General features: G+C 40.2%; 1 protein-coding gene across 3 annotated transcripts in view; it reads right to left on the bottom strand.

The window, feature by feature from the left end:
- LOC101169841 (sodium channel protein type 2 subunit alpha) overlaps window positions 1-12,931 on the bottom strand; it is a 45,427-nt gene that overhangs the window by 22,673 nt on the left and 9,823 nt on the right. Inside the window, exons 5-13 of one of the 3 annotated variants that reach the window (XM_011484188.3) lie at window positions 11,390-11,518; window positions 10,867-10,958; window positions 7,909-8,166; window positions 6,599-6,662; window positions 5,322-5,463; window positions 5,033-5,239; window positions 2,684-2,962; window positions 421-762; window positions 38-170 (exon numbers count right to left, since the gene is read on the bottom strand). In XM_011484188.3, coding sequence (XP_011482490.1) covers window positions 38-170; window positions 421-762; window positions 2,684-2,962; window positions 5,033-5,239; window positions 5,322-5,463; window positions 6,599-6,662; window positions 7,909-8,166; window positions 10,867-10,958; window positions 11,390-11,518 — 1,646 coding nt within the window. Of the gene's footprint in view, window positions 1-37; window positions 171-420; window positions 763-2,683; window positions 2,963-5,032; window positions 5,240-5,321; window positions 5,464-6,598; window positions 6,663-7,908; window positions 8,167-10,585; window positions 10,678-10,866; window positions 10,959-11,389; window positions 11,519-12,931 lie in introns of all 3 variants that reach the window. The other 2 variants (XM_004066661.4, XM_011484196.3) reach the window with 2 other exon arrangements.

Raw genomic sequence — 12,931 nt, 5'->3', positions numbered from 1 at the left:
GGAAATGAAAAAAAATTGTATTCCGAGGTCACCACACCTTCCATGGTGTTAGTAAGGATGCTAGCCACGCTCAAGGCTCTCTGTCGGGCTCCAGGTTCGTTTAAATAGTCCATAGACGGCTGATGAAAACCTGATCTTCGCTTTTTCAATTCTGTATCTGTTGTTGTCCCCTAGGGAAAAAGAATTTAAAATAAATTACAGAAGCTGTTGTCTAATGTTTACCTAATATAGACTGTTTTATTTTACTGGAGACCTCTAGGAAATAAAGGAATTTACTTGTTGAGAATGAAAATAGTTTTAAAAAATCCCCTTAAACCTCTGAAAGTAGCAAATTAAAGAATTATCAGATACAATTTTTTAGTTTTTTGTTACCATAGAAATAAAAAAATAAAAATACAAAGCACAAAACAGTTATGTCACCTCAGGTTGCAGAAGACCTACAGGAGAAGTTGTGACAGACGTTCCGCCGACCAGTGACACCACCCCGTTGCAGTCTACGGTGCAGTGCATCTTGCCGTTGGCAGGTAACATGATCCGCGGTGCCCCGAGGCTGGTCTGGCTGACAACACTGCAACGGCGTTCGGTGCGGCGTGGCAAGAACAAGGAGCCCCGACGACTGTCGCCTTCCTCGAACGTGCTGTGCTCGTCGTCTGCGAAGTCGTTCTCTGAGCCCATATCCCGCGCTCTTCCACGGAAGCTGAAGAGGCTGGCCCGACTGTTCCTCCGAGGTGAGAAGATGGAGCCACGGACACTTAGTAGTGACTGAAAAACAGAGTTAAAAATTAGGGGCCAAACAGGCCGTTTGTGTAAACTATTAGTGAAGAATTCACATCAAAAACTGAAGCAAAGATATACTTAAACTACTGGGACCATAGATTCTAGAACTATAATAACTCGTTCTACCAACTGACTTGTGGGGTACCACAAGGATCCATATTAGGAACTTTGTTGTTGGAATTAGTAAATATTTGTAAAATACTTCCACAAATTGTAGGTTAACTATGAGACGTTCATATCAACTATTTTTAGTATTTCTCTATATATTCAACAGATGACCTGTGAAAACTAAACTGTTTTTTTCAACCTTAATAGATTACTACCAACTGACTTGATGGGTACCACAAGGATCTATATTAGGAACCTTGTTGGAATTAGTGAATATTTGTAAAAAATACTTCCACAACTAGTAGGGTAACTCTAGGTCTTCCATATCAGTCAAGCATTTTTTGAATAATCTGTTAGAAGTTAGAATAAAAACTTCATTGATCCCTAGCAGGGATCTAGATTAGAAGCAATTCTAATGTCTAGCATCTAGGAATATTAAAAGATAAATGCATTTAATGATAAAACTGAAGTTTTGGCATTATCACTTTTAAATCTGGCAACATAAATTCACTATAAAAAACAGTTAGTTAATAAAATCAAATTTCCACAAATGCTGCTAATTAAAAACACACATTTATGATTTTATAATGGATCTAAAGAGAATGAAGATGCTGTGATCTGCAAAGCTTCTGATGAGCTTTTCTGCAGCAGTATTTGGTTTGGTTTTATTTGCAATGCCGCATGTAGTTTTGCATGTCCTGTGCAGGCTTTTTCCAGGAAGTCCAGTGTTTGCACACGCTCAGTGCTGCTGCCCACTGGCAACCACAATTTGACTGTTAGCCACAAGGCTGGTTTGTGTTGGTCATTTTTCGGCACCCTTGTGTTTATGAAGAACCAGTGAGAATCAAGGTAACATTCCTCACATCAACCATTTAAGAATCTGAGAGCCAGGTTTTTCAGCATTGGGTAAATTAAAATGTTTTATGGGCGTTCCATATTTTACTTTGTTCACTGATTCAACCACATTGAGGTTTTGAGCAATGACCTCTGATTCATTTTCATGACTTCAGATACAAAGATCATCAATTTTTCAGGTGTAAAACAAAATTTAGTCACTTACTGACAATAACATTTTTTTGATTTTCTGTGTCTACAGTGAGTAATTAATGACAACAAAAATTTGTTTTTGGTGTTTGAGAAAATTAAACATGCATTCATGCATCCATGCACATCTTTGTTTTCCTCATTTGAGCCATGATCTGACTCAGAACTGTATAGCTAGATAGCTCCAATATTGCTCACCATTTTAGTTGCACTGATAATGTTAGTTTGGGGTTGTGACGGACTGCAAGCTAGCAGGAGAGAGTGTAAACAGACGAATGATGGGAAATGGGGGCAGGATTACTGTACCCACACCTCAGAAGTGAATTTCTAATAAATTACTGTCACTCTGCTGAAACTATATCCTAGAAAACCACACAAGGTCATGATTTTTGGCAAAAAACAAAATAATCCTGATTAAAAGACCACAGGAAACACTTTTAAAAGATATAAAAAATGATTGGAGAGCCATATTATCCCAGAAAAGGCTGTTGTTTTTATAAAACTCTGCTTGATAATAATTCATGTATTTATATTTCTGTAATAACTTATGATTGGGCATCTATGCCTGTTTCTTTTAATAAACCAGGGTGAGGACCTGCTAATGTCATGACTGTTTTGCTAAACAACAGAGATTTTTACATGTGGGAAAGCTTGTAAACAAACCCACGAAAATGAGTTTTTTCTTTTGCTAGGTTTGAGTTATTTATGTGACCTGCTTGATTCCAAAGCAAACTTGGTGTTTACACTAATGTACCTGGTTTGGGGATGAGCATCTTTTCTCATAAGACAGCCTGTTGGCATCAATGGAGAAGCGGAAGGTGGACCTCTTGATGCTGTCCTCAGACTTTGACTTGTGGAACTTGTCGCGGCCCTCCCTCTCCTCCTCCTCCTCCCTCTGCTTCCTCTTCTTCCGCCTGTTGCGGCGCTCCTTGGCACTCTTGGAGCTCAGCTTTGACGTCCCCGAGGAGGACTCGGAGGTGGGGTCCCCTCTACCGCTGTACTCGCCGCTCTCGGTGGCTGCTGCCGCGGCAACCTGCCAGCCAATTGGAGAACAGACACGGTTGTCATGGCGACCTCGTTGCCTGTCTCAGAGGGCTTTCTCACCGAACGACGTGGAGGACAGAGGGAAAGAGAAAGAGCCTTGGCAGCCAAATCAGCCTCAGACACCTAAAAATGAACCCCTGAGTGTGTTCATCCAAAACAAAGCACTTTTGAAGCTTTTATAGCTCTCTGTGAGGATGATGTAAACATAATACAACTGCAAATCAGCAGATCGAGCTAAAAATGTAACCACGAAACACATTTTACATTATGAAAAATCAGTTATTTTTTTCCCTATCTAAAGGTACACACTATATAGCATGTCGATCTAAAGATTTAGGAGTCTCTCATGCATATCTGAATGTGCATAATCCTAATAAGACTGATAAAGCAATGGAATAAAGCAGCAGAAGAGCAAGAGCGAATAAAAGGAAAATGTCAGTTTCAAAAGCAGTTTCTTTCTGCAATTTTTGCTATAGCAAATACCTTTAAACACAAACAAACATTGGCCTCAATCTAGCCTTTTTTGTTTTTAATTTTGTGCCATTTTTGCATTTGGTATTATTCACCACCATAGCAACACATACAACACACACAGAAAAAGGTTTTAGCAGTTTAAAAAGTTACATTTTCTACAAAAATATAACACAGGAACCCCACAAAGAAAGAAATATAGCTTCAGGGATAAAGATAAGTTGTGAGGTGAAGTTCAATTTAGATTTAAAAAAATGTTTTGGACTAAAATAGTTCTCTAAAGACCCACTCCAGCCATTTTATTAGGCACACCTGTCCAACTGCTCGTTAACGCAAATTTTTAATCAGCCAATCACATGGCAGCAACTCATTGCATTTAGGCAAGACAATCTGGCGCAACCAGCAAAAATGGAGGTTATCCAGCAGCTCATTTATTTCTGCTTAGCTTTTGTTACTCTGTATATACAAATTATTTAATGTTGTTTGAGATAAGATTGCAGGCGGCAAAGTGAAATACAGCCACTTTCTTGGAGCTTTCTTTTGTCATACTGAGGTTCAGCCAATCAACGGGTTTCAACAGTAGCTCCGCCCTAACTGGTCCGTTCAGTTTTTCTATGGACCTACAACTAACGGTCATCCAAAAAGAGTACAGTTCGGTCTGGCTTTATGGGTCCATTTTATAATGGAAACGCTCAAAATACCGGACTGGACTCCATAACGCTCAGTGGAAACGAGGCTTTAAGGTCCCTTAATACCAGTTCAGCATGGTTGCAATGCCACAGTCTACCTGAGAGTTGTTGCTGACCATGCTGACCATGTCCATTACTTTATGACCACAGTATACCCATCTTTTGATGGCTACTCCCAACAGTATAACCTGGCATGTCATGAAGGTGAAATCATCTCAGACTCGTCTCAGAGTTTCTTCAACATTTCCTCAAATGGCCTCCACAGTCACCAGATCTCAACCCAATAGAAAACCTTTGGGATATGGTGGAACGGGAGATTGACATCATGGATGTTCAGTCAACAAATCTGTAGCCAACTGCGTGATGCTATCATGTCAATATTTCCAGTAACTTATTGAATCGATGCTACCAAGAACTAAGGCAGTTCTGAAGGCAAAATGTGTCCAACTCGGCACTAGCAAGGTAGACCTAATAAAGTGGCCAGTGAGTGCATATAGATAAAAATAAGCTCAAAACTGCATTTCTGAGTATGTCTGTACTATAATAGTTGTGAATCAGGAACATTTGAAAAAAAAATGCAGTTGGAAAGAGATGGTATTTGGGATGTAAAAACTAATATAGCAATCCACAAGCCACCTGCCCCACTACATTCAGACAAATATATCCTTGGACTTTTTTTTTTCTCATCTGAGTTGGCATCTAGCTCAAAACTGTGCGGCTGGATAGCTCTGATATTGCTCGCTACCTTTGCTGAACTGCCAATGTTAGGTTGGGGTAGTGAGGATTTGTAAACTAGCAGGACAGAGTGTAAACAGATGGATAATGGGAAGGGGGGATATTGTCTGCCATAAAATCCCTTGAGGTTCAGCACCAAATATAAACAAAGACAAATGTCTTGCCTGCGCCTCTTCCTGCTGCCTCTTCAGCTGCTCCAGCATGGCCTGAAACTCCTCCTCCTTCTGCTGAGCCTCCTCAATGGTCGCCTGGTTTTGTTCGTCGTAAGCCATGGCTACCACAGCCAGAATCAGGTTGACAAGGTAGAAAGAGCCCAGGAATATCACCAGTACAAAGAAAATCATGTAGGGCTTCCCCGCTGCTCGTAAAGTCTGTCCAAAGCCAACCAGGAGAAGGTTTTTAGGTTTAGGTCAAGGCGATGGTAAAATAAAGTCTGCGCAGTGGTGTACCAACCTGTTGGTAGAGGTTTTCCCAGAAGTCTTGGGTCATTAGCCGGAAAAGGGAGAGAAAAGCCCAGCTGAAGGTGTCGAAACTCGTGTAGCCATAGTCTGGATTACGACCCCCTTTGATGCAGTCAAAGCCTTCTGGACAAAGTCTTTAAATAAAACAAAAAATAACACTTAGGGCTTGACAATGACACAAAAACACACAGACATCAAAGTACAACATCATCTCAGACTTGACCAGCTTCAGGCAGTTGCAGGCACTGGCATTGTAAAAAACTAAGAAAGTATGGATCATGTGGAAGGGCTACTTGTAGAATTTTGGGAAGTTAGTGGAGCCAGTGAAATTTCCCATGTAACCACCTGGTGGCTTATTACAAAATCGAGACAATCACAAATTATTTTATTGTAAAAATGCCCAACTTTGTAGAAGAAAAAAGTTACAATTTCATTACCAAGATAACTTAAGAAGGGCAATATCTTGTGAATGTTTTTTGAGATATTTTTAACCAAAGTGCACCAAAATGACCTGAATGAGCTTCTCCCAATTTTGGCTCACAAGTTTTTGGAAAGGTAGGAGTTAAAGGAAGTTACATCAGAGAAATATATTGACAGCAATGAAGTTAAAGTCTACACAAACCAACATAACCACAAGCTTTGTCTGTTTCCCACATGGATGTTGGCCCACATGGAGTCATATTACACATCTCAGAGAAGCTATAAAGGAAAGTAGTGGAGGGGCTATTATTTTTGGCTACAAATAAGAGATCTATCCCTAAAATCCTCTAATTTCAAAACCATTTCAAGAACATTTTAAAAGATATGAAAAACCCCAACAAAAAATGATCCTTTAACAGAACAATAATCTGAAGTGCAGTGAAAGAGCCACTTCAGGATGTCTGAAGAAGACAGAATAAGATGCTTCAGTGAATAAATATGTCCTTTAGAAGTGTTTTCCACCGTTAAGGTCACATTTTTCTTTCACATTTTGTAATTAGCAGTACTACACCTTGTGCATAGTTGCGTAAGCCCAAGAAAGGTGCCTAAATGGAAGTGGAATCTTTCAAATTAGGTTTTAATTATCGACAAAATCAAATTTCTCCCACACGAATTCAGTGGGGAAAGCCTATTTGAAAGGAAAATCACATCAAATTACAGCTATAGAAAAGACAGTCCACATGGTTTCTATTGTGCCTTAGCTTGGTGATGCGTCCCGACACTAATTGCGTATGCTCAGCGTTGCAGTTCTTTTAATTGGACATATAAATAAAGCATGTCAGGCCTTACCCTGCACCACTGCCATTTCCACAGAGTAAAGCATCCCTTCGGCCAGGGAGGTAATAGTAATTACCTGAAAGGAGGAGAGATAGATGGATAAACATTCAGGACAGGAATGATTTGGATCTTGTTGATGCTTCTTATTTGTTAGAGATTGGCAAAGTTAATGTCTCTGCCTATCAGAATACAAATTGGTGCACAGAATGAGTATGTGTTAAAGGCTAATCTAATCTCCTTTATAGTAGTGATCTCTACAAGAATTCGAAGAGTAAGGGTTTGAAAAATGTAATGTTGTCTCCAACTAAGCTTTATTAATGCATATAAAAACTTTGTAAAAAATAAAAAAAAACTATTCATAGTATCAACAGGAAGCAATGGTGAAGCATTTTGAGCTGTTGTAAGTTTTCATGTTTTAGTTTTTAAAACAGTTTGAAACAATTGAAATAAATGTTCCGTGTCATAGAACCTCCCTGAACAATGCAGTAAACTGGCAGACTATCCAGAGTTTACCTCCCTTTTGCCCAACAGTGGCTGGGTAGGCTCCAGCGTCCCCTTGATTCCAATCGGGGATAGGTTGGTTTGGAAAATGTATTTAGACGTGGTAACTGATTGGCTTTTGAGGAATAAATGACCCTCATACATTTAGCTTACATAGAATGTCATCAGCGGTTGTTTTACAACAATGGTCTAAACAGTTAATTTATTACTATTTTCTTAACAAAAGCCAAGGTTTGGTGATATGTTGTCGTCATCATAAATGATGATAACAAAAAATCGCCACCAGGGTAGTGTAGGTATGGTTACCTACACCAATAGGTAACCATACCTACCATCTGTCTCTTGAGCTTAAAGTTTTCAATAACTGTGAATGGCGAGTCCTAGTCTTGGACAAGGTCATTTATGACGCATTGGCACCAGCAAGGGCAGCTAGACTCTCAGAGCTTCAGGATAACAGTGACGCTTTTCTAGGCTTTTCTCCCCCCATCTTGTTGCCAGTGTTTATGCTCTTGGCGTTCAGTGACTCATGCTTCTCTCACACTTGAGGGTGCTTATGCCCTACAGATGGGCTGCAAGGGAATGATGAGGTTGAGCTAAGGGTTAAAAGAAGAACGCTTTGTTGCTGAAGCGATTACGCGACACATTTGCCCCATTTTCCCAGCAGGCAGCCTCTGTTCGGAGGCATTTCCCTCTCTGAGTATCAACAGAAATAACATCTGACTTCACTCGAATGCAACAACCCATATCCTGTCTGCGTGGAATAGTTAACATATGAGTAACTTGACCCAGGTTTACCCCGACTATGATTTCACGCCTCTTACTTTCATCGTTGATGTACTCCGTCCAGTTGAAGGTGGAGTTCTCCATGTTGAAGCTGCCGTTGTAGTACATGGTGTCGTTTAAGTTGGCGCTGCTGTTGGTGGCGTTAGTGGGCCTGCGCACACACTTCTGCCTCAGGTTGCCCATAAAGAGCTGCAGGCCGATCAGGGCGAAGACGCTGAGGCAGAACACGGTGAGAATCATCACGTCTGACAGCTTCTTCACAGACTGGATCAGAGCTCCAACGATGGTCTTCAACCCTATCAAAGGGTGAGTGGGGGGGGGGGGGGGGGGGGAGTGGAACATTGGGTAGTGCTTACTGTCTGTTAAGTACAGCCTGTGCCAATAAAAGTTCACAGTAGCAGGTAGTCATGTTGCTGTATGATGATCAGACTCTCTCATCATACGGGAACCAAACTGATACAACCACTACTAGACATGGATTCTGCAGAAAACATGTCATTTTTCCTGACTGTCAATCATTTAGCCTTTGGATACCTGGAAAATGTCATTCATTTTACACATTTATTTATTTTTTGGTTTTGGTGTACCACTTAAGAAAAATTTGATATAGATAAGGATTGATTTGATTTGCAAAACTCTGAAACTTCTATTTTTTTACAGTAAGAGAAAAATGGAAGATGTGTGCAAACCTTTCAGGAGGAAGTTCATTTTAGGTGGGCGGAGCAATCCAGTATTTTTGCTCAATTTCACATGTAATTTATTCAATCCAGGACTGTTTTAAAGATTTCCTTTATTCTGTCAAGCCTAAGCATCTTTCTTAAATCATTTTTACATTTGGTCTCTCACAACTTACCTCTGATTTAAAGTTGTGTCCTGACATACAGGGATTTCCTCAAAATCTTAAAATCTTTTATAGGTATTTTGATTCTGACATTAAGTTTGAATCAGATTGCAAAATAATTTTTTTTTTAAAAAAGCTCTTTTAGGCTTTTAGCTTTTTCGGTGGTCCTAAAGTGCAAATTACCGGTACATAAACAAATTACAATGAAAAATATCTTCTTATTTTATGCCTTTTTTAACATTTTAATTTTACCAAATTTTTCCAAAACATTTCTTTTTTTTAATTTTAATTTTTGGGAATTTTTTTGGGATTTTTAAAATTAAATCTTTTTTTATTTTTAATTGTTTTTCTTTTGTAATTGTCATTGTGAGCTTGAATATTTTTTTGCATTGCGATTTGTTGATGTAATTTACACGTCAGGGTCACTGTAGCTTTGACAGTCAGACTAACATCAAGAGATGACAAAACTAATATGGCCAGTTGGAAACATAACAGTTTAAAGGCACTTTTTATATTTGTAATTTTTTTTCCAATTATGGTAAACATACAGTTCAATTAGTTCGATTTTTCTTTTTTAACTAAAAGTTGCAGTTTGTGTTATGATGATTTCATGGCTAAGTATCACAAACAACGTCTACCAGGTGATAACTTCTGAGTTTTAAATCCAAAGCTAGTGAAAAAAACATGTTTTTAACAAAATATGAAAAATTCACATAACTTTTTATAACCTTTTCATGTAAACATAACAATCTGTGATGCATTTTGTAAAATGAATGTTTTTTTTTTACTTGTGAGATTAGCATCTGACATTTAACACAGTGTCTGAACATTCAAATTTTGCTAGTTTTCAATCACTTCTAGCTGGTGTGAATGGTTGCTGTGAATTTTCATATCATCTGAACCCACCGCCCTGTACATATTCCCATAGGAGACACACAACATTGAACACAACATGCACAAAACCACAAGGCAGGGAGGAGTCTCACACACCAAAGAGCTCGCCACAAGACGGCTTTTGCAATTTCTCATGCAAAAAAAGGAAATAAAAACAAAGCGAATAGTGCACAAAATCTACCCGTGAGGTTCGCAAGGCAAGAATAGGTTTCAGCCAAAAAAGAATTCTGCCTTAGAGGATAGCATCTAAAAGCCCAGAATTCTGTCAATCTCTGCAGATTGGAGCCAGATTCCAGCTTTTACTGGCCTTCGGGGCGAAGGCAGCATGAGGGGGCAGCGACAAGCGTCGTCAGGCTAAGCTACAGTGAGATGGGCTGTAAAGGGGGCAGGCGGCAGCGTGGGGAGCATTTGAATGTTATGCTACGTACACATCGGGCATGTGATACACATTCAAGAATGTGCCAAACGGGCATTCTTGAACGCACTTTCAACACTTTGTGTTCACCCTGGACTGTTACTACCCGATACTAGCACATGTACTTAGTTGGAAGAGGCTTGGTGCAAATCTTGCAAATCTTTTGCAGCCTATCCCGATATATGAAAGACTTGGCGTCAAATCCTTTCTGATTAATTTCTTCTTCGTGATCAATTTTGAAACGGTTAGAACTTCCATATTTTGAAAAGGACGCTACGCATAGATCCCTACCAAACCCAAGTCCCTGATTGGTCAACGTCCAACTGGTTCATCCTTGCATTCAATGGCCATGCGTTTTGTATGTAGAGGCCGAAAATGGACTTCAAAACTTGCGTGTGAAAGCGAGAGAAGCCTGAAATGCGTATATGTGCATTTATACATAGACTTTTCATTGGAAATGGTCCCTCGAATGCGCGTTTTCCTAGCCCAGTGAACGTAGCATTAGTGAAATGCCAGTTAGCTGTTAGCATTCCAATTCTCCTACAGGCCCTGATGGATCTCTCACCTGGGATGACTGATATTGTTTTCAGAGCTCGCAGAACCCTGAAGGTTCGCAGTGCTGAGACATTGCCCAGGTCCACAAACTCTGTGACATATCTGTAAGGGAAAGGAGTGAGGGGGAGGCGGGAAAGAGGGGGAGGACACGCGCACGCACACACGAACCAGGCACGCACACACGTGACGAGACGAAGAGGAGGGTCATGGGACGGGAAGGGAAGGAGGGAACGGCAAACAGTCACGCACAGAGGACAGATGGCAGGAGTGCAGCAGGCGCGGTGGCCTTACCTGGAATTACTGAGATAGTTTTCAAAGCTCGCAATACTCTGAATGTGCGCAGAGCTGAAACATTGCCTAGGTTTACAAACTCTGTTATATACCTGCAGGATTAAATGCACAGTTACTACAAAGCATTGGACATCCGCCTCTCACACAGCCATCAGAACGGAGAGGAGGCTCTTACACAAGAATATGAAGTCATTGTTACAGAAAAACCCGCAGACGCTGCAGGTGACGTTAAGTCTTTGAGGCGTAAAGCAAAAATAGGTTAAGGTACTCAGTGCTTTGGAGGGAGGGTTAAACTTCCATTACAGTAGAAAACAGTTCAAACTTCCAGAAATGCTCTTAAAACATACTTCAGAATACTCCCTTCCCTTCCTCCTCCGACTTGCAGTGGGATTTCCTAAAATGCAGGCCATCAAACGGGTTTGCCCATTTGTTTGTCTGCCTACAGCCCGTATCCACCCGTAAGGGCGGTTGCGATTAATGCTTTATCTGTGGTTCAGTGCAGCGCGCTTTGCAGGATACTTACGCCATGAGAATAACACTGAAATCCAGCCAGTTCCAAGGGTCCTGCAGGAACGTGAACTTCCCCAGACAAAAGCCCCTGGCAAGGATCTTTATAAGGGACTCGAAGGTGTAAATCCCTGTGAATGTGTACCTGCAAACAAGGTTAGAGACACAGGAAATGAGAGGACCTGCTGGGCGAAATATCGACTTTGCAATGATGCAATCACAGCATCTCTTTTATCCGAATCTCTGCCTTGATGGCAACACCAGAAATCTCCTTTGCTTGACTGGATTGTTCCTTTATTTCCAAATATTTGTTAAACTTTTTTCTCCTTCTGGGTTTGAAGAAACCCAGGCAGGGTTCATTTTACCAGTGCCTGCTTTTATTGCTGAGTAGTGAGAGCTCATGGAATGATATTACATTTCTGAGGCATCAACACTCACATCTAATCCCTCATGCTTATTATCCGTAGTTTTAGGACACGTAAAAAGTTAAATTTAACTTCTCCTTATGACAAGGAGAAGCCACAACTGTTAAAACAATACACTCTATCTTTTATGTTCAGTTTTCTGAATGAGATACACACGTCCTATTTCAGCCATCTGGTACTACCAGGTTTTGTTGCATAGTTTGTTTTTTGTCTTATTGTTTACTTTATATGTGGAAATCCTGTATCATCCATGCTCAACAAGAAAACATCTGTGCTACTTCAAAATTGATTGTGCTTTTGTAGAAAATCTATGAAACCCTGATTAACCCCATACCATGACTCCACCTCCGCAGGCTGCCCAGCAACAGAGCTGTTCAATATTTAGATCAAACAATAAAAGTAAATTTTGTAGCCAAAACCCGAGTTTTAATGTTGTTGCTTTCAACATATCGGAAACATCTGAAACGTGACTTTTGCACTAACATTAAAGTATGATGACGAAGGGTTTAATGAGGCTAGAAGTCAACCAGAAAACAGTTAGAGGGATTCAAAACATAACCGAAGCTCAAACTCTCTTTATTGTTTTAAGCCCTCTAACGTCTGAGTTGAAGTGCATTTGTAAAAAGGGAATGAAATAGGTCAATTCCCAAAGTAACCACTAGGAGGCTTGTAACACAATCTTAAACATAAAATAAAACCATAACGTTTGTAGAAGTAACTCTGCACAGGCCTACTCTACCTACCCACATGACCTGAGGAAGATTGGAAGAAAGAAGGTCGGTTTATTTCACATTAAAGTGATGGATTTTCCAACAACACCCCTAGTGGTTACACTGGGAAGTGCATTGGCTCTGCAAACTCTTGGTATTAGAGGAGCCTCAAACAGCAAGAGGACTTGTTGTTCTGCATTTTTCAACAAATCTACAAAATTGCTTTTCTTCTAAAGACTAGTGTTTACTGAGGTCACATCTGGACATAGTAGCAGCAACAATAAAACATAAGAACTGGTTTCATTTTGGCTTTATGGGAACCAACCGATCACATGACCACACCTTTAGTGTATAGATTTTCCAGTCACTTTTTCTGACCAAACCCTCATGACTTCATGTTTGAAAAAGTCCTTCCTTCGCTTT

This window comes from Oryzias latipes, chromosome 2, assembly GCF_002234675.1.
Source record: "Oryzias latipes chromosome 2, ASM223467v1".
Lineage (NCBI taxonomy): Eukaryota > Metazoa > Chordata > Actinopteri > Beloniformes > Adrianichthyidae > Oryzias > Oryzias latipes.
This window is presented reverse-complemented; position numbering and strand designations above follow the sequence as displayed.